The sequence below is a fragment of the Mastacembelus armatus genome, chromosome 19 (genome assembly GCF_900324485.2).
Source record: "Mastacembelus armatus chromosome 19, fMasArm1.2, whole genome shotgun sequence".
NCBI lineage: Eukaryota > Metazoa > Chordata > Actinopteri > Synbranchiformes > Mastacembelidae > Mastacembelus > Mastacembelus armatus.
Window position 1 is genome coordinate 10,563,794 of NC_046651.1, and position 24,622 is coordinate 10,588,415.

The window sequence follows — 24,622 nt, forward strand, 5'->3', positions numbered from 1 at the left end:
GTGTGTGTGTGTGTGCGCGTGTGTGTGTGTGTGTGTGTGTATATATATTAATCTATTGTATTGAATTATGTTAAAGTATATTTCTCAGAACACTTCAGGTTTCGCCTATAAAACATTGAATCCCCCTCAAATTTTATGCTCATCTGCTTCTCTAGTTCAACAAACTCAGCATCTTAGAGTTCATGTAAACACATTACAAATAGACTCTTTTATTTCTAGGTTAAAATTCAAGTTTGGAAATGGGCACTAGTTCAGTGATTCAGTTATTCTGCTACAAAAGCAGATTCACTCAAATTTAAAAAGGCAATCAGCAAATCATCATATAATTAGTGGTCAATTTGCAATCAGATACAGATGTATACAACTATTATTCAGATTGGGTTAAAATATCATCCTTCATAAAAAAAAATCTCCTATAGTATCTATAGTCTAAAACACCAGCTGATTCTCCTCTGTCTGCCTTTGTCTACATTTTTGACTTTACTCATAGCATTGGACTAAAAACTCTCAGCTTGAATTTTGTTCTACTTTTAAATGTCCACTGAGAGTCACTTCTTTGAGTCATTAACCATCATACTGTTGTTCCCCTATGTAAATTCACGTGCTGTGAAGTGCATGACCTTGTTAGTATGTTTCTCTGTGTAAATGTAGTAAAGGGCCGGAAAGTAGTCTTGGTTGATTTAAGGAGTGGTGTGTAAACAGGACTTACAATACATGTGACCAGGTACAAAGACATTTAGCGTTTGTGTCAAGAGAAAGTGATCTTTCGAACTTCTTTTCCCTAAAGTTTGAAATGTGTTTAACACATGTTACACATAAATTTACATCTACTGTGTTTCACATGACTAGCCTGTGTACTGGGCTGTGAGCCCTTCCAAAACATGGATGACCTACAATTCAATATGAACTTTAACGCATCATGCAGTGGGAGCAGTGAAGCCGATAAGGTGCTGGTATTTAGAGGTGTGCTATAAGGTGAACTGGTCGGTACGTAGTTATGATAAAATATCTCATGAGATAACAAAAGAAGCTGAGGACAGTATAAACATGAAACATTGCATTATTAAATGTTTTCTGTGTATAGAAATGTTGAATGGGGAATGTTTCTTAAAGTATTGTAACACCAGAACATGCCCCAAAAGCAAGGTTTGATTGAGTTATGATTAAATTCAGGTCAACTATTTCACCATCACCCAGTGTTAAGTGTAGTTAAATGCCAAACTTAATGTATAGTACTGCTTAACATCATTAAAGGTTTAGAATTTCTATTATTTCTGAATGGCATATGTAATTTTATATTACTTGTGCTACAACAGAAACTAAAATCATTACTAAAGTGATTAGTTACTCCTAGTGTTGCTTATGCTGCGTTGAGGAGCAGTGTATGACAGCCTGGATGCTGTGTCATGGAGCAGCAGTAATTAAGCAGAATAAACCTCTAGATTTTACCAACTCATTGGCAGGTTCTCTCTTTTGACTGCTGTGTCCTGAAAAAACAAAAACAAAAACTTGTGGTCATGTTACGTGTCTTCACCATACAAGTTTGTTGTTGCATACACAGTGGCCCCCCTCCCTCTGAGTGTCCTCCTACCTTAAAACACTGACTTGAAATGTGCTGGGACATTTTCACTTTTTTCCCATGCTAAGGTACCACTTTTTATGCCTTTGATTTGAAGCCTGGATGTTAAGGTATGTTGGTTTGTCAGACTTTCACTACATGATTCTTTTCATATAGTAGCATCCTCCTATGAAGTTTCTTGCAACTTCTTTGCAACCATATAGTTGTTAACCTTAGCATAACAGCGCTGGCCTCCCTTTGTAATGGTCTTGCATTTTTGGTGTTTCTGTGCAGTAAAATGGGTTTTCACTTAAATAGACTAACACAGCACACTGCAGTGAAAAAGCTGGACTCATTAGGCCGTCACAGCAAAAGTACACACTTACCTTGGATAGTTCTTGTTGTTAAGGACTTTTCTTTTCCTCCTGAAGATGTATCTTCCCTTCCTGCTGCTGTGCCTGAGTTTGGGGGTTGTCAAAAAATGTGGTGAGTGAAATACATCAATCTCCACTTGCAGGAAATTTAATGCTTTTTCTGCATTTGATGCTGTTATCAGTTTTCTCCTGTAGTGTTCAGTGTGTTGTATATTTTTTTTTTGTTTCAGCTGCTGGAGAAAATTGGTGCTATACTGGCTGTGGTGAGTAAGGACAGACTTGACTTTCTCAATGATTTGGATTAAATTGTTTGGTTGTTGACAAGCCGACTCCTTTAACTTTCACAGAGCACACCCCGACCCACTGGGGAGACCTCCCTGGTTCTTTCTGTGGAGAGAAGAGACAGTCTCCTATTGATATAGTGACCAGCCAAGTTCAGACAGACCCTAACCTGCTTAACTTTACCTTCACCAACTTCTTCTCTCAGCACGTCAAGTCCCTCACAAACAATGGACACACAGGTACATAATTGTCTTTTTGTCCTTGTCTCTGAACTCTACAACAGACTGAACTATAAATTATGGTTATTTGTGACAGATGTCCAGAAAGGTCCCAAAGTAAGGTCATATTAAACTTCTGTATTCTTGGACAGTAGCTATGTAAACATGTTTTTCCATCTTTTCTCGACATAGTGAAATGCACACTGGAGGGAAATACAGCTGAAATAAATGGTGGTGGACTTAACGGAACGTATTCTCTGGATCATTTTCACTTTCACTGGGGCGATACAGAACAACTTCCAGGTTCTGAGCACTCGATTAATGGGTACAGATATCCAATGGAGGTACTGTAGTTCTCTCTATTCTCTAATGACCACATGCTTGTCCCCTTTGCACACTTTTTTTTTTTACCTTGGTTTGTCTTATCAGTTAATGTAATCTCTTGTAGATGCACATTGTCACTGTGAAAAAGGGCCTCACTCTGGATCAAGCCCTCGCCAGCTCAGATGGAGTTGCTGTTCTTGGATTTTTCATAGATGTATGTGTACACTTGAACTAAATATTTCAAAAAGAATTGCTAATCTGTTAATACGTGTTATGCCTTCAAATGTGAAGTTTACAAGTCTTTTTAGATTTGTATCATGCTTATTGGGGCCATTAATGAAATTGGTCTTGTATGCTCATTTTGATTTTTATGTCATGACATTGTAGGTCATGTAAAAAATACAAATGGACAGCTATTAGAAAATATAATGTAATTATAATAATTGCCCCACCCTCTCCCCCCCTAAAGGCAACAGACAATGGAAACATGTCAAGACCATGGGGTGAGCTCACATCTTTGCTGCCAAATAGTACAGGTAGGTCTGGTTTCTGGGATTTCATGTGCTGCATGTAACTACAATAGAGCCGGTTGCAGTGACTCATCTGGCAGAGGTCAAATGCGGGGTGTATTTAAATTGTACTAAAAGCTGGTGCCAAGTATGGTATGTGCAGTGAGATATGTCATTAATTTTCAAAACACTTAAATTAAAGGTCGCACCTATAATCCTCAGAGCCAACGTTTAAAAGGCAGTATTATTCTGAGTGTTATAGGACTGAAAGTAGTTTTTTTGTGTTGTAGTTAATTTGTTTATGCTTTTAGTTTGAAGGTCAAGATCTAATTATTTAGAGCATGGTTGAACAACTCCACTGCTTTGCTTCTTTGCCAACTACCCCTGCCCCACCCACTGCTCATTACCTGGATCAGGTATGTTCAGTCAATCGGAAGCTGGAAGATACCAGCCCAGATAAAGGGAGGAGCAGGAAAGGACAAAGTGACTGGATATTTCTGATTGACTGAACACACCTTATCCACATAATTAGCAGTAGGTGGAGTAGGGATAGTTCAAAAACAAGCAGGGTGGTGGCCCTTGGGAACCAGAATTGCCCACCCTGGATTTAGTCATTAGGGAAACTATTGGGAGGAGATGAGGTTGTTTAGTTGGCAGAGCTCTAATACAGGATGTATTGTGGCTGCCACAGTAAAACCTGGTGCTGTTGATAAAACGTATACTGTCAGACTTTGTCCATGCATTGTCTGTTGGCTAATGCTCATCCAGTGATTAATGATGGCTTTCATAGTATCAATACAGAGGCAGTGTCATTTTGGGTTGTTTACAAATACTTCTTGTTTGATTAGGTTTTTTTTTTTCCTTAAATCTTTCCACAGGCCATGAGACTACTGTAAACTCGTCTCTCTCTATTAATGACCTGATTGGAAATGTGGACCTCACAAAGTTCTATCGGTACATGGGATCACTGACCACCCCCAACTGCACTGAAGCAGTGGTGTGGACAGTCTTTTATGAGCCAATCAAGATTAACAGAAATTTGGTAAGTTTGGAAACTTGGTTGGAGTTTGTGGGGTAAGGAGAGGAGAGGCCAAGTTTAGTCCACACACTCTTAATAATCTCAAATGCCCTCTTTATGAAGCTTCAGAGAAAGTTCATCTAAATGTTTAGGTGTCCAGGGACAATTGTCAGTTTTTTTTTGTTTTTTTTTTTTTCTTTTCACTTTCACTTCCCACATATGTTACAACTGTTTTCAGCTTAAAAAAAAAAACAAACCTGCTGGACACTACCTATCCTGCACCAAAAAGACAACAAAGCTGCAAATAACTGAACACAGGAGCTTAGCCAGGTATTTCCCTCACAAATTGATGGAAAACAAAATAGAAAAATAGAGTTAAAATAGAAAAATAGCTCCAGATGAATGGTATTCCATAACTTATTTGCAAATGCACTGAGCCAATAGCTTGTAAGTTACTGAAGAAGAATGGTATTTCTTCAGACATCATATGCTAGTGAATACTTTAAAAAAACAAAACAAACATTGGAGATTGTATTTATTGTAAATAATGTAACTGTACTCTTACTCTGGACAAGTTGTAGCTCCTATTTTAATCTATGTGACTAATGAACATAAACAGGTGAAGAGTAAACTAATTGTGCTGTCAATACAATGGCAATCTGTCAACAGTGAACCTGTAAAAACTGAGATGAGCTATGACAAGTGGAATCACATATAAACTGTTATGCAACCAACAACTGATGAAGGCAGGCGATTGTCACCAGATCACACAGACCAGTCCCATGACAAACTGGTACATGCCGGCGTCTGTATTGATAATCGTGTTTGATAAGGAGGCTTGTTTTCTCTGCTGACTGTAACAATGACAATGTTGGATAAGATGCATGTGACACAAAATAAGATCATTGGCGTCATTTCTTCATTGTCAAATGACATCTCATTATCTCTCATCTACTGTATTTGACAGCCATAGGACCACATACCCAGCTGGGTCACATGTCTCTGAAAGTGATTTGTTCTGCTGTCTTTTAACCCAGCAGATGCATTAGTCTTTGACCTCACCTTAAAGCATACCACAACAGAAAGTGAGCACAGAATCATGTGTGAGTGCATTGTAACAACACAATGCTCCATGAGGAGTTGAGGGAGGGGGGCATATGTGGTGCCAAAGGTAACATAATTGTGACAGACCGACACAATTAACCTGACGCTGTCAAAAGAACACAAACTGGGCATCATGACCACTTGAATGTAACTGTTCTTTTCATCATTCATTTTCTGTGCCTCAGATATGGGTGTTTGGTTTCTATTGGAAGAAAAAAAGAATCTGCAACTCTGTGGTCTTTAGTATCAATACTGTTAGACCGGGTACTGCTACCTAACAACTTGTGGTGGATCTCTTCAAGTAAATGTTTTATTCTGTTCTTAGATTAAACAGTTTCCCACAAAGACAAGACTCACCAATATTTATCGACCTACACAAGATCTTAATCAGCGTAAAGTTGTTGCCTCCCCTGCCACTCCTCTAGCTAAGAGTGAGTTAGAAAAATCACATACATATTGTACACATTATATTGACTGAATTGACAAATGTAATATGTTCCTCTGTTCCTCAGGTGATTCCTGGTGTTATGAGGATCACTGTGGTATGTAACTTTTACAGATACTGTACAGAGGTGATGACTGGTCAGCTTCAAAGTGATGCTGCTGTTAGAATAAGATTTGGGTGTGTCCTAAATTTTGTTTTTCTCTATACCCTCAGATTACACTGTCTCTCAGTGGCCCCTTCTGCCTCAGTCCTACTGTGCTGGTGCACGTCAGTCACCCATCAACATTGACACACAGAAAGCTGTGGTGAACGAATTACTTGGTCCCTTCACCTACACAAACTTTAACAACAAAAATATCATCAAGTCCTTCGTTAACACGGGCCACTCAGGTTTTAGTTTTCTCTTTTCATAGTAGCAACCAGTTTCCTGGGTAATGATTAAGTCTGGATATAATGCAGTATTTATATTTTCTTGTCTCCTTACCCCTAGTGCAAGGTGTACTGAAGGAGGATATAGTGGAGGTGTCAGGGGGAGGTTTGGGATACGTCTACTCCACCGTTCAGTTCCACCTCCACTGGGGCTCCTCACCACGTGATTCTATGGGCTCAGAGCACACAGTGAATTCCAAAGGATACCCAATGGAGGTAGATACAAACACTAAGTACTGAGCAGTTGCATTTAAGTCATTGGTTTAGATAGATTTAGCTTCTTCTGCTCTAATCTGCATGTTTTGTCTATGTCCAGTTACACATAGTGAGCAAGAGGAAGGATTTAACTATGGATAAGGCATTGCTGACTCCAAATGGCCTGGCTGTACTGGGGTTCTTTATTAAGGTAATGTTCAGTGTATGTCACTAATGATACCAGTGAGTTAGATAATCATTCTGATCATGTTTTATATACTGAGAAATTATACTTAAATAATCAGTATATACATGACCTTTAAATAAGATGTTTATTCATCGCCAAGGGGATGAATTGTTGGTAGTTCATTTAATTTCTCATAAAGTAACTGGAAGAAGTTAACTTGACAAATTAGTGCATGCCTTATAAAGTGTGTGGTGTGGCTTTATATCAGCCTGTGTGTATCCTGTCCCTCATGTTCAGTTCAACTTACTATGAAAACTTGTAAACATGCAGCACTTGCAAACATGCAAACTCCTATGATTGTAGAATGGTAAGATTCAATAGTCCGTGGTGTCGGAAACATGGCATGCCCGCCTTTACCCCCCATTATTGGGCATCTGCGATCTACGTTTGTCCTATACAGAAAAACACCACTCTATATTTGAGAGTTTAATTTTGAAAGGTCAGGGTTGCCAGGATAAAGATTAGGTGATGGATGGATGGAGCAGCTCCTGTTTGTCAGATCATCTGATTGGTGGAGTCAGGTTCACTGCCACCAGCTGGAGACAGTTACAACTCAACCCTGAGCCAGACAAATCAGTCTCTCAACCATGCAGCTAAAATAATAAATGTTATTAAATTAAACAATAGAAGAAGAAATAAACAAATGTGTTTGGAATGACATGTTTAATTGTTTGTGACTGGCTAAGATTTACCAATGCTGCTACACCAGTTAACTGTTACATATCTAGCGAACTAGTAATAATTGATGGCCAAACTGGCTGCCGCAAGAGCAAAACAAAGGCTAATTCTAGCTATAAAAACAGCTTGTGATGTCTTGTTGCACTTTAACGTCAACATTAATGTAGTCACTAACATTAACATGAAGTTAGCCTTGTCTGTCCTAAAACTTTCATGGTATTAACCACTGTAAATTTTGTCATCTAATTTCAGCAGAAATGGAAGGAGTGGCAGGTTAACGGGGGTGAGATGAGGTCTACAAGGGTTTGCATTTTAGCATTATTAAAAATACAGAGATAAAAATGAACATAACAGATCAACTACCAAGTTGAAATATCATGTGCAGTAGTAGTCAGACGTTTGGGGTCACCTCCATGTTCTTCAGTTTTTTTTGACATGTACACATTTCAGGTCCAGAGATAAAGCTTATAAATGGTCCAAAGCAAAATAAACTTTGGCGGAGGTAAAAAAGTGATGATGAATGTGGTCCTTTTTTTAAGGATGCAAACAGTTCTTAGAGGTGTCCCAACATTTCAGTCCCTCCAGCACTACGTATAAAGCTGGTGACAAAAAATACTACACCCTCTGAAGCATTGTTTGGACAATACAGCACAGCGGGCCCCGTGACCCTGTTCAGGGTAATGAGGCAAAAACTACCTTCAGGCTGTGGAAGAGAACAAGATAAACGTCTTCCAATGATGGAACAGCAGCACAATCTTGACTTTCCAGGTGAAGATTGAAAGGAAAGCTGAAAGCTGTATGTGCAACACATTTGTTGGAGCTTCAGCAGCAGTGCTCCCAAAAGACATTTGATTTCAACTAGAGAGTAAATGACATGTTGGGCTGCTGGGTGAGTGTGATGTTTACATTATTTACTTTAAACCTGAAGGTTTTTTTTTTTTAAGTCTTCAAATGTTATTCTTTAATTTCAGTAAACGACACACATTTTTATAACTACAAAATTGAGGTGACTCCAAACTTATGACTGGTAGTGTATATAGTCGTGTGCATATATACAATTTCTAGTAATTTTCTCACCCCCCAGTGTCAAACTCATTCCTACACCTTTGTCAAAAGTTACTTATTTTCTCATGACTATTTGCAATCAATTGCAATGTTTTTAATTACAAACTTGACTGCAGCATGAGGAATTTGCTCTTAAAGCTGTACTGTACCTTAATATAGCCCTATGAGCACCATACCCCTCCTCCTTTGTATACCTGAAAATTGATTTAGCATTAGTTCGAGGGAAAACTGTAGTTCCTGAAACTTCTCACAAAAGCAAGCAAAGGACATTAGGACAAAGGCCTAATAAGGATGTTGCTTTCTTAAGCCAGCTCCAAATGTTGGTTACTGAGATACCTACTTTACAAAATGCTTTGAAAGGTTCTATCCTATTTACTCATGTAGGCAAATTCCACATCAAGTCCAGTGTCTGGAATGGAAGCCTGGAAAACTCTAACCAGGTACCTGTCAGCTATTAAAAACATCAGTAAGTATACACTTTTGTTGTGTATAACCTCAAAAACACATTGGACATAAATGTCACTACATCCTGTGCATTTTTGTTTCAATGTAGGCTCAGTGGTTGAAGTCACAGAACAGATCTCCATTGACGACCTACTTGGCGATGTGGATCAAACTACATATTACCGCTACAATGGCTCTTTAACCACCCCTTTGTGTAATGAAGCAGTGGTTTGGACCGTCTTCAAAGAGCCTATCCAGCTGGATGAAGACCTGGTACGTACCACTCATCATTTTAGTGCTGGGGATCTGTCCAAACAGGTGGTGGGCCACAGTGAGCAATTAAAATTAACTAGTAGTACTCTGTAGCACTGATTAAGATATTTCTTAGCTCATTAATATGTATGAACGTTTCCAGTGAAATTTATATGTATAGTGTTTTTCTACAAAGAAACAATGCGTGAGCTTGGTAATGCTTAGCTGTAATTTTCAGGTGTTTACCATCCACATGAAATACATAGAATTTTTGATCACAGGTCACCAATTGTAGGTTGTCCTTTTTTTTTTTCTTTTTTTTTTCTGTGGTGAGGACAGGTAACAGATATTTCACATTTAAAAAAAAACAACTTTTAATATCCATGTGACTTTCCTAATGTGGGCTCCTTGTCTGACATTAGCTTTGGCAGGACTGTGGATTTATTTCTTTGAATTTTGTCTACACATTGCTTATGTTGAAAGTGATGAAAGATATTTCTATGGCAAATATGGGTTTGTGGAACAATTCATTGTTTTCAGTGTACATGTTGCGGGGGATTGTTTTAATGTAAAACACTTATGAGACTGTAACATGAGCCCCAAACAGAGAATGAGGAAGTAAAATGTTAAACCTGCGCACATATGATTATGATTATTTCAGTGTAGTTGCCTTCTGTTTTTTAAAAAAAAAAAAAAAAAAAAAAGTTAAGTCACCTGTGGTTATTTGGTATTTTCTATTCATATGGTAATAGCTGCTTTCAGTATGCGTTTGCTCAAGTTGTGTATACATTTGCTTTAACCCCACCAGATGATGATGTTCCCAAATCAGACAGGATACCGCAACGTGTTTCGGCCTCCACAGCCTCTTAATGGGAGAACCATCTACATCAGCAAATCCACTGTCCCCAGACCCGTCATGCTGTTTGTGCTGCTGGCAAGTCTCTGTGCCTTTTCATGTCATTTTCATCTCTGAGACAATTAATTGGAACTGCCTTATCACTTATATGTACATTGTATATGCACTGATTGTGTCATTGTATATCATTCATATATTTGTTAGAAAAAGACTTGGAAAGTGGGGTTTAATCGGTGATACTGGTGTTTTAGTATGCATCTGTCTCCAGGCAGTGAAATTAATTTGAGAAAACCTGGGTTATTACTCCAGGATGTCATGAAGCCCTCAGCGCACTGTACAATCCATTACTGTTTTGGACAGGTAATCATCTTGATGCCATTGAGTAATTAGCTCTTGTTTCAACACTTCAACTTTTAAAATTAAAAAATATATATTAAAAAAAATCTTAATTACTAAACAAATATCATTTAATTTCTTTTATTGGTCCATAGATATGCACTATGTTCACTCAATATGTGTGAAATAACCATTTATATTGAGTTTGTGCCAATGCATTGTTTGTATTTTAATGTAATAGCCAACATTTATTAAAGGTCTCATTTTTAATCATCCAGTGCCTGGAATTTTTTATACCCCACACACCTACAGATGAGGGAATATTTTTCTTTTTAATATAAATTAACTCTTAAAGCACCGAGTTGACCGTTTCTGATCAGTAATCTTTGTATTCACTAAATCTAGTCCACTCTAATAACCAATACAAATCTCATGTGCTATCTTTGTCTGATGATGGTTTTAGGCACTAATTCAACACATAGCTCCTCACAGCTAATTTATGAAGTTCACTTTATCCTGTAACATGTGTTTTGTTATCAGAACTGAAGGTCGGTGCTTAATATCTTACATCTTTTAAAAGGAAACATTTTTATCATACATCAAAGAATGTGATTATCAGGACTGAAGCCTAATCAAAAAAAGCTATCTTGATCACGTGTTCAACATAGTTATGTATGACTGACATAAGGGTCATGACTAATGTCCTAAGCTACACACAATGTTCTGTGCTTGTGCATGTAAAACATTTTGCTTTTGTAAATAGTTTTCTCTGTTCTTGAGTGAACTTTTGAAAAATACTCAAAGGAGCCTATATTAGTACCCTAAACCTGTTTAAAAGCAGTCCCACACTAGTCAATGAGATTGCAAAATATTTTGTAAACATGGTGTTTTCAGCAAATCTGCTGGATTTAACAGCTTGTTTACCTTTTAGTATGAGTAACTAAAGGAACTGTTTAATGTGAAATTACTTTTGTCTCGTCTGATTGTTTGAATTTTATTGCTGGTCATAAAAGAATTGTGGCTTCTGTACCCTGGGATGATTTATATAGGGAAGCAAATGTTGACTCTGCCTCAGTATTTTAGAATCTGGGCCTGTATATGCTGATCTTTTTCATTATGTAAAAGTAAAGTATTGCCTAATAAGTGAATTGTGAACATATCTAATATTTGTAGGCCTGCATTTACAAAAAATGCTTCTCCTGGAAGGATTTATAGGGTAACACTGATTCTGCAGCTCAGTAGCCTGTTGTATTTAAAAAAAAAAAAAAAAAGTACAATAAGTTTTGTAAATAAATGCTGATCTATAGCAACAGGTTTAAACAATGCTCATGATATTAAATCTACATGGAATGTTATGAATTAAATTTCACAGAGCAACACAACATTGAGACATCGGCTTTCTTTAAAGGTAGGAAATATTTATATCTTCTTAAAAAAGAAATGTTTATTAAAAACAGGTTTGTTAGATTCCTTTGGTAACTGCTGTCACTTGAATTTGAGATATTTGTGTTTGATAGTCGTGTTGTAATAACTTTTACAGTCGAGCAATAATAGAGCTACTTTGGTATTATGAAAAAACTCAGAATTACAAATAATGTCATTTTTATGTTTTCGCTAGTAACTCAGACTAAATGAAACATCTCCTTTGTTTTTCAATGCTTAAACACGCTACCTGTTGTTTTCTTAGCGCTCATGTTTGTGTGTAAAAATGCAAGACAGCGCATCCGTGGTTTTCCAAAAATACCTGTAGAAAAGTTGTATTTTCAGTCTGTAAATGAAAACATTTCCGGCTAAATGTCTCTGTTGCCATGGGGCCGACGTTAGCATGCTAATGCTAAAAAGAAATGCTAACGTCACAGTTGGCTAACGGGAACATAAAAACCAGGGGAGCGCTCTCGGGCTTTTTGTTTTTGTTTATTCACAAACGTAGGGCTGCTAAGAAAATAAAATATTGGATGTGTCTGACCATTACAAAGACTAAAAAAAGATTTCCGTTTGTGGAGGATACATGAATTGGTGTTAACGCTAGATATTAACGCTAAGTTTTTAAAAATCGCCATATTCTGAATGTGACGCGTCACTGCGTTAACACTATTACTGCGTTACTATGGGAAATACTACGTTACTATGGGAAATACTGCGTTACCCTGCTAATTTACTTTTTTTTCTCTCACTGGTGGAGATGCAAGTAGATATTTCAAATGTGATTTTAGTTCAAAAATATGTTTTTTCTGTCCTAGGTTTTTTGATTCCTGAACACTAAGGTAGTGGGATTTATTAAATTTGATTTCTAAAATATAGTAGCATTTTTTTTTCTATAAAGTTTCTTTCTTTGACACTGTTTCTGTCCAGTGAGATCAATCACTTCATTGTGCAAAAATATTTAAGATTGCATTCAATCAGCATGACAGTATTAACTTAATGCTCTTGCAGGATCAAAGTTTTTTTTTGGTGATTCTGTATAGTTAAATGGGATTAAATAGACTGTAACACAGCACACTGCAGTGAAAAATCTGGACTCATTAGGCCGTCACAGCAAAAGTACACACTTACCTTGGATAGTTCTTGTTGTTAAGGACTTTTCTTTTCCTCCTGAAGATGTATCTTCCCTTCCTGCTGCTGTGCCTGAGTTTGGGGGTTGTCAAAAAATGTGGTGAGTGAAATACATCAATCTCCACTTGCAGGAAATTTAATGCTTTTTCTGCATTTGATGCTGTTATCAGTTTTCTCCTGTAGTGTTCAGTGTGTTGTATATTTTTTTTGTTTCAGCTGCTGGAGAGAATTGGTGCTATACTGGCTGTGGTGAGTAAGGACAGACTTGACTTTCTCAATGATTTGGATTAAATTGTTTGGTTGTTGACAAGCCGACTCCTTTAACTTTCACAGAGCACACCCCGACCCACTGGGGAGACCTCCCTGGTTCTTTCTGTGGAGAGAAGAGACAGTCTCCTATTGATATAGTGACCAGCCAAGTTCAGACAGACCCTAACCTGCTTAACTTTACCTTCACCAACTTCTTCTCTCAGCACGTCAAGTCCCTCACAAACAATGGACACACAGGTACATAATTGTCTTTTTGTCCTTGTCTCTGAACTCTACAACAGACTGAACTATAAATTATGGTTATTTGTGACAGATGTCCAGAAAGGTCCCAAAGTAAGGTCATATTAAACTTCTGTATTCTTGGACAGTAGCTATGTAAACATGTTTTTCCATCTTTTCTCGACATAGTGAAATGCACACTGGAGGGAAATACAGCTGAAATAAATGGTGGTGGACTTAACGGAACGTATTCTCTGGATCATTTTCACTTTCACTGGGGCGATACAGAACAACTTCCAGGTTCTGAGCACTCGATTAATGGGTACAGATATCCAATGGAGGTACTGTAGTTCTCTCTATTCTCTAATGACCACATGCTTGTCCCCTTTGCACACTTTTTTTTTTTACCTTGGTTTGTCTTATCAGTTAATGTAATCTCTTGTAGATGCACATTGTCACTGTGAAAAAGGGCCTCACTCTGGATCAAGCCCTCGCCAGCTCAGATGGAGTTGCTGTTCTTGGATTTTTCATAGATGTATGTGAGCAAGGAAGGAGCAAGAAGGAGAATTAATTTTGCCATGGTCAAATCATGTAATTGTAATATCCTTTCTCTGAAGGCAACAGACGTAGATGGAGACATGTCAGGACCATGGAACACACTGGCATCTTACCTCACAGCCACCAAAGGTACATTTCATCAGCAGTACATTGCTACAGCACCATAGGTTGCAGTGACATAGCTGACAGAGCTCTAGTGCAGAATATATTGCTATTGCCTCACTAACAGCTAGTGCTGGTAATAACACATATTAACTTTTACCATGGTGATGTTGGCTAATGCTTATCCTGCATTAATCCATTTAGTGTGTTCATGTTCATGGCTTTAAGTAAAATATGTTATTTCGGTCTATTTAAATCCATACTTTTCATGTGATAAAAACCTTTTTTGTTTGTTAACTCTTAACAGGCACTAATGTTGCTGTAAAATCTACCATCTCTGTTGCTGACCTGATTGGCGATGTCGACCTCACAAAGTTCTATCGGTACATGGGCTCCCGGACCACCCCCAGTTGTGCTGAAGCAGTGGTGTGGACAGTCTTTCATGAGCCAATCAAGATTAACAGAAATCTGGTGAGTTTAGCATCCTGTTTTAAAACCCATGTAGTAGCTCACAAGAGAAAGTAAAATAATGGCATTTTAGGTGAAATTAAGTGAAAATTGGAGTGCCCTTTGCTCGGGGGAACCTCTAAAGTTGACTGATGTGTAAATATTCAGCTGACTAACTGTGCCTTGAAGGTAATGTTGTATATATTATTTGTGTGTAATAATTAACTGTACTCTCTTTCATTTAACAAGCTACAGTTTCTACATTATTCTACTTTCCTAGTTAATCTAAAGAGTGTGCAGTAAACTGTCAGTGTATTGACAGCACAGTCAGCCTGTCACCAGTGGGTGCTGGTTGGTTGATTCAAACCCATGATCACCACAGTGACAGCTACATTACCTGAGTATCCCTAAATAAATTTTATCTCATTAACATCATCTCATTATCTATGCGCTGTCACCAAAAGTAAAATTAAATAAGCCACTTACTGCTTAAACATATGATGCAACTGAACCTGTAAAAACTGAGATGACCTATGACGAGTGCAATCGCATATAATCGCAACGCAAGCAATGGCTGATGCATGCAGGCAAGTGTTGCCAGATCACACAGACTAGTTCCATGACAAACCGGTATATGCTGATGTCTGTTTTGATAACTGTTTGATAATGAGGCTTGTTTTATTTTGTAACAATGAATTGACTGTAACAAATGACAAACTGTTGGGTAAGATGCATTTGACTCTGGGAAAAAATATCATATATATAGTATATATGAGGAGGATCAAGTGGGGCCAAATAGTTGAGACAAGCTGACACAGTTACCTAAAGCTTTTGTCTATGCTATTACGATCTGCTGCTGCAGAACTGTATTTCTGCTTGGAACATCACTGTGGTCTGCTGGAGTAAGCTTTCTGTTTTGTTCTTAGATTAAACAGTTTCCCACAAAGACAAGACTCACCAATATTTATCGACCTACACAAGATCTTAATCAGCATGAAGTGGTTGCCTCCCCTGCCACTCCTCTAGCTAAGAGTGAGTTAGAAAAATCACTTACGTGGTCTATAATATTATGGTAATATGTGGTCCATAATATTTATGACTGAATTGACAAATGTAATATGTTCCTCTGTTCCTCAGGTGATTCCTGGTGTTACGAGGATCACTGTGGTATGTAACTTTTACAGATACTGTACAGAGGTGATGACTGGTCAGCTTCAAAGTGATGATGCTGTTAGAATAAGATTTGGGTGTGTCCTAAATTTTGTTTTTCTCTATACCCTCAGATTACATTGTGCATCTGTGGCACTTTCTGCCTCAGTCCTACTGTGCTGGTGCACGTCAGTCACCCATCAACATTGACACACAGAAAGCTGTGGTGAACAAACGCCTTGGTCCCTTCACCTACACAAACTTTAACAACAAAAATATCATCAAGTCCTTCGTTAACACAGGCCACTCAGGTTTTAGTTTTCTCTTTTCATAGTAGCAACCAGTTTCCTGGGTAATGATTAAGTCTGGATATAATGCAGTATTTATATTTTCTTGTCTCCTTACCCCTAGTGCAAGGTGTACTGAAGGAGGATATAGTGGAGGTGTCAGGGGGAGGTTTGGGATACGTCTACTCCACCGTTCAGTTCCACCTCCACTGGGGCTCCTCACCACGTGATTCTATGGGCTCAGAGCACACAGTGAATTCCAAAGGATACCCAATGGAGGTAGATACAAACACTAAGTACTGAGCAGTTGCATTTAAGTCATTGGTTTAGATAGATTTAGCTTCTTCTGCTCTAATCTGCATGTTTTGTCTATGTCCAGTTACACATAGTGAGCAAGAGGAAGGATTTACCTTTACGTGTGGCAAAACAGACTCCAAATGGCCTGGCAATTCTAGGATTTTTTATTGAGGTATTGTTCAAAATCACTTTTTTGTGATATAAATCCATAATATATAACTATATATAATATAATTTTATATCATGTTGCACAGACTTTTAAGTTAGCCCAGTTTTCATGCTAGAAATCAACCAAATTACTCCAAACAAGAGTGTGTATTGTGTAAATGATTTTTTCTCAATGTGTGTTTTCCAGCCTACGATTACTACCAAAAGCAGTTCACAGCACTGGAAGGTTGGTTTTACATTGTGCTTAAAACCAGAGCCTAAATGTGGGTAACTGATTTAGCTTTAACCTTTTTAGCAAAAGGATTTTAATAGTTGATCACATTTATTTCTGCAGACAAATTCCACATCAAGTCCAATGCCTGCAACGGAAGCCTGGAAAAATCTGACCAAGTACCTGTCAGCTATTAAAGACATCAGTAAGTATACACTTTTGTTGTGTATAACCTCAAAAACACATTGGACATAAATGTCACTACATCCTGTGCATTTTTGTTTCAATGTAGACTCAGTGGTTGAAGTCACAGAACAGATCTCCATTGACGACCTACTTGGCGATGTGGATCAAACTACATATTACCGCTACAATGGCTCTTTAACCACCCCTTTGTGTAATGAAGCAGTGGTTTGGACCGTCTTCAAAGAGCCTATCCAGCTGGATGAAGACCTGGTACGTACCACTCATCATTTTAGTGCTGAAGATTTTTTTGTGCAAGATTTTATCTTGATTGTCAGTTGTTGATTTGGCTTGATTTTGTCTTTGTCTTGATTTGTTGAAATTAATTTAAGATGATATTTCACTGTGGCAAGTATGGGTTGCCACAGTGGAACAGTTTCAGTGTACATGCAGCTGTTTTTAATATAAAACAGAGAGTGTAAGATGCCACAGACAGAAAATGAGGAAGTAAAATGTCACCTACATGCACATGATGAGAATATTTGTTTTGGTTTAGTTACTTTCTATTTAGGCAGCAAGGTGGATTGGTTGTTAGCACTGTTTGCCTTACAGAAAAAAAGGTTCCTGGTTTGAAACTCAGCAGGGACCTTTCTGTGTGGAGTTTGCATGTTCTCCCTGTACTTGTGTGGGTTTTCTCCAGGTACTCTGGTTTCCTCCCACAGTCCAAAAACATGTATGTCAGGTTGATTGGTGACTCTAAATTGCCCACAGGAGTGAGTGTGAGTGTGTGAGGTTGTTTGTCTCTATGTGGCCCTGTGATGGACTGGTGACCTGTCCAGGGTGTACCCCTGCCTTTCACCCAAAGAGAGCTGGGATAGGCTCCAGTAGATCCCTGGGACCCTGGTTAGGAATAAGGGGGTATAGATAATGGATGGATGGATACTTTCTATTTAGAAAAGAGATGTTAAGTTACTTGTGGTGATTACTTTCTTTTCTTAGTACTTCATTGAATATGTGCATGGCTACCTTAAGCAAGGGTTTGCTCAAGTTGTGGGCATAATTTTCACTTGTTGAACAAGTTAAATGTAGTAGAAACAAAATCTCAAACAATGTAGTGGTTTAGAATAGATGACGATGTCAATTCAGAAGGATAGCTCTCACTTCAGACTGTCCTTAATGAAAACTAACATTTGCTTTAACCCCACCAGATGATGATGTTCCCAAATCAGACAGGATACCGCAACGTGTTTCGGCCTCCACAGCCTCTTAATAGGAGGACAGTCTACGTCAGCAAATCCACTGTCCCCAGATCCGTCAAGCTGTTTGTGCTGCTGGCAAGTCTCTGTGCCTTTTCATGTCATTTTCATCTGTGAGAATGTTAACTGGAACTGCAGTAAAACATTCATTGTGCAAGCACTAATCATCTGTCTCACACTGTTTTTAGCATTTCAGCATTTGTAAGAAAAACACTTTGGAATGTGTGGTTTAATTTGATATTTCAATATTAAGTTATTAATATAATCAACCAAAGACTAACCAGGAAATGTAATTCTCTAAAACTTCTACCTCTGAGGTTTTTCAAGTTCGAGTGATTAGCAACTAAAAAGAAGAAAAATACTTTAATGCACGTGTTCTATTAGGTGCTGTAAGAATTACCTATTGACAGTACTCACTGGCTAAAAGAAAAAGCCTACTTGAATAAGACTAAACCTAATACTACTTTAAATAAAGGGAGGTTTTTATATCAGGCTGAAACATAAAAACAGCAGTATATCAAGTTTAACCTGAAACTAGTAGAGGTACAATGCTGACATGACATAAAGCACCTGAGGACATGGCAAAATCCAACTATTGTGCAGAAGTTAACTTTACTCAGAAGAGCTAGAAGAACATACTGTAAGCAGATGAAAGGGCTTTATTACCTCTACTCCAACCAGACACCAAGGGATGATTGGTTTGCATTGGCTTCACTTCTGGGGAGGTGCCCAACTTTATATATGGTCCTGTGGTTGGTTTACCCCACCACTCATTGTAAGACTCCAAAGCACAATCAGTAAATGTAACCACCGAAAGTGGAACACAGATTTGACGCATAATGTTGGACACTTCACATGCTACATGAGAAAGCTGGCTCTTAGTTTGTGCCCGTGGGAAAGGTGCTGTTTGCATTTTCGGGTGTTGTTTACAGAGAAGACTTTTCAACAGTGGCATCATTCCTGTGCCAGATACCTCTCCTAACTTAGCTGAGTCAAACTGGGGTGTATGGTTGATATTACTTTCTGTCTGACACACAACCCTGTTGGCAGCATCGTGCGTGCACCATTAAAAAGCTGTTCATCCTCCCTTGTAATACCCTGCAATTAGCCATTGTTCTGGTTGTTCCTGCTGGTCTCTCAGGATGAGCAAATATAATATTTCGGTAACATGTCTTAGTTCTTTCTGGTGACAAATATCAAATGTAGGAGAAAATGTGCTTGGAAACTACCTTTTGTAACAAGCAGGGGAAAAGCTGTTCACACTGACAACCATATAATTATGTCAGGTTGGAAATTAAACCCATCCAATCTTTTTTAAATGTCAAATTTAAAATAGATTTTATGGGGTTTATTAATTAAATTATATACTTAATCACTAGTATGAAAGCACCTTATTTCAGGTTTTGCATAGATTCTGCACTTGGCAAACATGCCTTGTTTTTAAGTGCATTGGTTGGTTGATTTGATAAATAAATACAGAATGGCCTACCTCTTGTCCCGCACTTTTGTTGCTATTATTACTGGACGTATTGCTTATAGTATTGCACCCTTGCATAATTTCAGCATGAAGGAATGCAGACATAGTAAAGACTCTAGCTCTGCTTTCAGTGAGGCTGAAGTGAATCATAGGAACAAATATTGGCACAAAATCATAACAGTGGATAGAAACCTGGGCATGGCCAGACAAGGTGGTGTGGTTCTTGTCAATTCTAAGAGATGTTCAGAAAAACATTCTTGAACGTGTGAGTTGAATATTTTTTGACAGAAATGAAACAGTGAAAACAGAATGTCAGCAGTGTTGCCGTCCTTGCTCATGGGTGTACATTAAAACCAGAGATTACAATGCACAACAGCCATTCATGGTTTCTGCATGACCATGGACAGGGGTGTGTACATGCGAACATATTTCAGACCAGTATGTTGCTTTCTTGAAGGTGATCTTGTGAAAGACTTTCCCTCCAGCAGTGTGCACTGCAGATCTAATGCTCATTCCCTTTCCCACCAGACCTGTCTCCACTTCCCTGATTATCTCCACAGTAAATATAATTGTCTGGTCATCCGTGGTTATGAATACTACTAGCAGCCTATTTCTGGTATGCTGATATTCATACGTAGAGTACAAGCCAAGTCAAAAGGGAGTTGCCACAGTGAGTGGTTACAGAAACACCTTTAATTTTTATGTACCTGTAGGATCATTGAAAATGGGGTAGCTAGCAAATAGATTTTGACATGTAAATATGCAGGAATTGAAACAGGTTTTGAAAAGAAAAAATGTGAACTGTAGTTGCGTTCACCATCATGATCATTATCACGCATTCTCTATCTGGCTCAAATCTACAACTGAACCTATCCATCCATCTGCCTTCATGTATCTCAGTTATGTAATCATGAAAAATAACTGTCACATGCTTTGTACATGTAACCAGTCACCAGATCTCCTATCAGTATTCATGCAAACCCATTCAGTATTTTAGGCATTTAAACAAATGAAAGATGCTGGTATAGGTGAGGTCAGTCTCTTGTAGGAGAATCTTTCTTTTTTTTTTTTTTTTTTTTTTTTTTGTCACACAGAAAACCCATGGGTGTGGGGTTAGTATGGCCCCACAGTTCACTTTTGTCTGTGGCCCTGTGAGGGCATTGTGTTGTGAAAACAATGTTAACCAAAGAACTGCCAAAGCTGGATCACCAGCTGCACCCAAGTTTACCAAGTTAGCTGTGTTTGGAAGTCTGGTTTAGTCTGTCTTAGTCTAGTCTGTCTTACATACTAACCTTAGCTCAAACTTGTTTAATGAAATAAAAACTAACATAAATGAAGCATTTAAGAGTACTGCTTGCACTGGACTTAGTGGTCAGTGAGGGACTTAGCTGTAAACCTTTACCTGAGGACAGAAACTGAAATTATTTACATGCCCAGAGCGACAGGGCAGCCACCTGTCACAGGATGAGCAAGTGAAGGGATCCACCCCCTGTATGGTTGATTATAGACAATTAAAGAGCCCACATGGAATCTGCTCCAAAAATAGGGGCATGCAAAAAAAAAACATTCAATTTAGTTGTGTTCCATAGTGTAGGCCTTGTTTGATTTAACACATCTCAGTGAAACAGATGAAAAACAATGTCCTAAGGTTACGTCATGGATCAAAACAGTAACAGTGTGGGCTGAACCACAGAATCCTCTTCACACCTTAACCACTTTACTCTTCAGATAAATGACACCCTATGGCCAATCATTGCTCCTAAGTAATGCAATGGCATGTGACAGTCACTTATTAGCATTGTCTCAGCATATGCCAACTCATACCTGACAGCTTTCACTTTGAAAACTTCAGCAACACAGCAATGCAAATGATCCTTATCACAGGTGACATACAGTAGGTGAGGAACGGGCCTGGCTGGAAACCCAGGTCTTCCCAGATGCTTTGACTGTATTTGGTTATGTCACAGTCACAAGTATAGACAGGAATGTTAATATTTGGTTCATACACAAAACCCATAGGAACAATACTCAGAATCTATTGGGCTGGGCCAATATCAGGAACTTATTGTCTGGTCTTCTCTCAGAAAACAAGAGCATCGGTCATTTCCAAATATGGTCAAAATGACTTCACTGTAATTTTACCTAAACCTAACCTAACGTTCATGTTGCTGTAAAAATACATCACATGACAGTTTGAAAACAATGTGATAGTGTGGATGGGTTCGGGTTACAGCAGGCTTCAGCTCTTTGTTTAGTGGTTCAGCCCACACCTTTACTGTTTTCATCCATGACGTCACATTGGTCTGTGACGTTTTGATGAAGAAGAAATAAGTATTTTTCATGGACGATTTTTGTGCAAAGTTCCAATTCAATGCTTCAGTTTGAATTATTTTGAATCTATTCCCCACCTGTGTCTGGTGTGACCTTTATCTTGCAGTGTTTAATGAAAACTCTTTCTACTACCCTGCTTTTTTGTTAATCGTGGTAGATTTAAAATCCTGTTACTAGGCATGAATCCTATCGAATCCGTTTCTGGAAATTTCCTCAGAAAGTTATCAAAAATCTTTCTCTGATCAGCTCTTAAATTCTTGCAGTGAGGTAGCCTAAAGGTACGACCAGGTGTGAAACAGAGGCGTTTTCAGAGCAGCTGCTGGATGGGCTGAGTGAATAAAAAGAGGAAGGATGAGCCTGAGCTCCAGTCTTGTAGCTAGTGAGGTAAAGGTAAGACTCTAATCCTCATATCACCTGGACTTAAAGAGCTGCTCTGAGAGGGACTATATTATTTAGCGTATTTATGTATTTTAAAATATTGGATTGGTTTTTGACTATTTTAATTAATTTTTAAACGTAAAAATTTATTTAAAAACTTTGTGTGTAGTAGGTTTAACGTTAATTTAAAAAAAAAAGCTGATTATTCTATTGTCTTATTATGTTTGCATCACTATATCTGCGTCATTTCATGTGAAAGCTTATCAGTTTTATTGAAAATGTACGGATTGACTTTGTACCTGTTACTTTAGATGAACTACCTTGTCGTAGCTGTGCTCGCTGTGTGCGCCCTGGCACCGAGCGTCAACTGTGCCACATCCTCAGCCGGTATGTCGCCTTTAAACTGACTCCATGGCTAAACTCTGCGTTTTCATAGACTCTCATGAATAAATGATAACCATGTGCGCTTTCTCTCCTCCAGCCTGGTGTTACGATAAACCAACCTGCAGTGAGTATTCACTTTTTGTCTCGGGGAATTGACACAGAATCCACTTAACACCTTAACCACGTTCCTCTTCAGAGAACTTAAGTCTTGTTTGTATTTATAGATGACGCCCTGTGGCCAGTCCTCGTTCCAAAGTACTGCAATGGCACGCGACAGTCACCCATTAACATCGTCTCAGCATCTGTGAAGCCCGACTCCAACCTGACGGCATTCACCTTTGAAAACTTCAACGACACATCAGCATTGCAAACGATCCTGAACACAGGTGACACAGGTGAGCAATGGACATGGCTGAGCACCCAGATTTTTCCAGCTGCTTGGGCTGTATTTGGTCACGTCACAGGGTGTAGACAGGAATGTTAATTTTTGGTTCAAACACAAAAGTAATTATGTTGATTAAACTGTCACCATCTTCGTGTCACATCAGCCAAGTGATTTTTTTTAAATCATCAATTCTGATTTAATGATGTGTTTTTTTTGTTTTGTTTTTTTTTTTTAAATCTCTTCCAGTCAAAGTCAATTTAAGACGTGGTGTTAGGATTTCAGGGGGGGGTCTTTCTGAGCCTTATGACAGCTTGCAGTTCCACCTCCACTGGGGTAATGGTTCCTCCGTTCCCGGCTCTGAACACACTGTGGATGGCAAGCGTTATCCAATGGAGGTATATACTGTAGCTATACATGGTTTATGTTTCACTTTGAGCCATAGATTACAGTTTTATTAATTAGATTATGATTCAAATCTTCTTTCTTCACTCCCCCCAGTTCCACATTGTGAACGTGAAGTCATCCTATAACTTGAACACAACACAAGCTGCTGCAGATTCTACAGGAGCTGCTGCTCTTGGTTTCTTCATTGAGGTGAGAAAAAAGATGCATGTTTTTGTAATGTCAGAAGACATATATTTTATTACTTGTCGCACCGTGTTTGAGTCATTTTACTATAAAAAGTAAGATGCTACTTTTTTTAAAGAAGAAAAAAGATTAAATTCTGTTCAAGTTAATTGTTTATTTATAACGTCAAGCACCTGAGGTGGGAAAACCAGTGAAGAGTTCATTGAAACTATGTGTGTTCTTTTTCAGGTAATGCCAGATAATGTAACTGGCCAACCTGCCAGCTGGCGCACCTTGACCTCCTACCTGGTCAACATCACACAGAGCGGTGAGAATGTTTTACACTTTTTTTGTGTGTGTATGTAGAATATAATTTACTGTCCTGCGATAAAGTGTGTCAGCTCCAGTACTTCAAGGATTGTTTTTCGTTCCTCAGGCCAAAATGCTTCAATGGCACCTGGGATTTCACTGGATGATCTCCTGGGTCAAGTGAATCGTACTAAGTATTACCGTTACCTTGGCTCCTTGACTACCCCTGAGTGCAACGAGGTTGTGGTTTGGACTGTGTTCAAGGAGACGATCAAAGTCAGCAAAGATTTGGTGAGTTCCTCTTCGTGCCTTAAGTACGGTAGCCAGTACGACAAGCAGAAATGTTCTCAAAGTTCTTCACACAGCTAATTGAAATAATACCGCCCCCCCCACCCCCACCCCCCACCCCCCACCCTCCAGATTGATCTCTTCAGCACAACAGTACGATTTTCCAACAGTTCATCACCTTTTATGACCAATGTCTACAGAAGCATCCAGCCAGCACAACCGGTCACAACACAGCCTGCCAGCAGCAGCTCTAGTTCCACAACCTGCTACTCCCTAGGGCTGATGTTCCTGAGCCTCATCCTGGGGAGGAGTTAATCAAAAAATGCTGCTGGTTTTTCAGTAATGTTTTTTTTTTTTTTTTTCCTGCTGAGCTTGTTCCCCTTCTAGATATAATTTGCATGACTTTAACTATCCGTCATAATGTTTCCGTGGTAATGACAAATTGTAAAAGAATTTATTTATCCATAGT

At 38.5% G+C, this 24,622-nt stretch overlaps 3 protein-coding genes across 3 annotated transcripts; all 3 read left to right on the top strand.

Moving 5' to 3' along the window:
- The first annotated feature begins 1,594 nt into the window (after positions 1-1,594).
- LOC113135093 (carbonic anhydrase 4-like) lies at positions 1,595-10,604 on the top strand. The gene is made up of 16 exons (XM_026314742.1): positions 1,595-1,689; positions 1,990-2,044; positions 2,163-2,195; positions 2,280-2,453; positions 2,625-2,776; positions 2,881-2,970; positions 3,226-3,292; positions 4,144-4,307; positions 5,713-5,818; positions 5,900-5,929; positions 6,046-6,222; positions 6,323-6,477; positions 6,578-6,667; positions 8,831-8,912; positions 9,000-9,163; positions 9,951-10,604. Exons 2-16 carry the CDS (start codon positions 1,990-1,992, stop codon positions 10,113-10,115), a joined length of 1,704 nt encoding a protein of 567 aa, XP_026170527.1. The 5' UTR covers positions 1,595-1,689; the 3' UTR covers positions 10,116-10,604.
- Positions 10,605-12,917: 2,313 nt separating this feature from the next.
- Positions 12,918-20,114, top strand: LOC113135791 (carbonic anhydrase-like). Its single transcript, XM_026316084.1, has 16 exons — positions 12,918-12,987; positions 13,104-13,136; positions 13,221-13,394; positions 13,566-13,717; positions 13,822-13,911; positions 13,994-14,063; positions 14,344-14,507; positions 15,410-15,515; positions 15,767-15,943; positions 16,044-16,198; positions 16,299-16,388; positions 16,572-16,610; positions 16,719-16,800; positions 16,888-17,051; positions 17,987-18,112; positions 20,040-20,114. Exons 1-16 carry the CDS (start codon positions 12,933-12,935, stop codon positions 20,112-20,114), a joined length of 1,752 nt encoding a protein of 583 aa, XP_026171869.1. The 5' UTR covers positions 12,918-12,932.
- Positions 20,115-22,226: 2,112 nt separating this feature from the next.
- On the top strand, positions 22,227-24,468 carry LOC113135661 (carbonic anhydrase 4-like). Its single transcript, XM_026315865.1, has 9 exons — positions 22,227-22,232; positions 22,532-22,607; positions 22,702-22,728; positions 22,829-22,999; positions 23,236-23,384; positions 23,488-23,583; positions 23,806-23,884; positions 23,993-24,156; positions 24,286-24,468. The coding sequence occupies exons 2-9, from the start codon at positions 22,532-22,534 to the stop codon at positions 24,466-24,468; spliced, it is 945 nt and encodes a 314-aa protein (XP_026171650.1). The 5' UTR covers positions 22,227-22,232.
- The last annotated feature ends 154 nt before the right edge of the window (positions 24,469-24,622 follow it).

Coding starts and splice junctions, on each gene's coding strand:
- LOC113135661 (XM_026315865.1), top strand. CDS start 22,532: ATGAACTACCTTGTCGTAGCTGTGCTCGCTGTGTGCGCCCTGGCACCG. Junction 22,608..22,701: donor CTGTGCCACATCCTCAGCCG/GTATGTCGCCTT, acceptor TCTCTCCTCCAG/CCTGGTGTTACGATAAACCA. Junction 24,157..24,285: donor TCAAAGTCAGCAAAGATTTG/GTGAGTTCCTCT, acceptor CCCACCCTCCAG/ATTGATCTCTTCAGCACAAC.
- LOC113135791 (XM_026316084.1), top strand. CDS start 12,933: ATGTATCTTCCCTTCCTGCTGCTGTGCCTGAGTTTGGGGGTTGTCAAA. Junction 13,718..13,821: donor GGTACAGATATCCAATGGAG/GTACTGTAGTTC, acceptor AATCTCTTGTAG/ATGCACATTGTCACTGTGAA. Junction 18,113..20,039: donor TCAAGCTGTTTGTGCTGCTG/GCAAGTCTCTGT, acceptor CTTTCCCACCAG/ACCTGTCTCCACTTCCCTGA.
- LOC113135093 (XM_026314742.1), top strand. CDS start 1,990: ATGTATCTTCCCTTCCTGCTGCTGTGCCTGAGTTTGGGGGTTGTCAAA. Junction 2,045..2,162: donor GGGGGTTGTCAAAAAATGTG/GTGAGTGAAATA, acceptor TTTTTGTTTCAG/CTGCTGGAGAAAATTGGTGC. Junction 4,308..5,712: donor TCAAGATTAACAGAAATTTG/GTAAGTTTGGAA, acceptor TTCTGTTCTTAG/ATTAAACAGTTTCCCACAAA.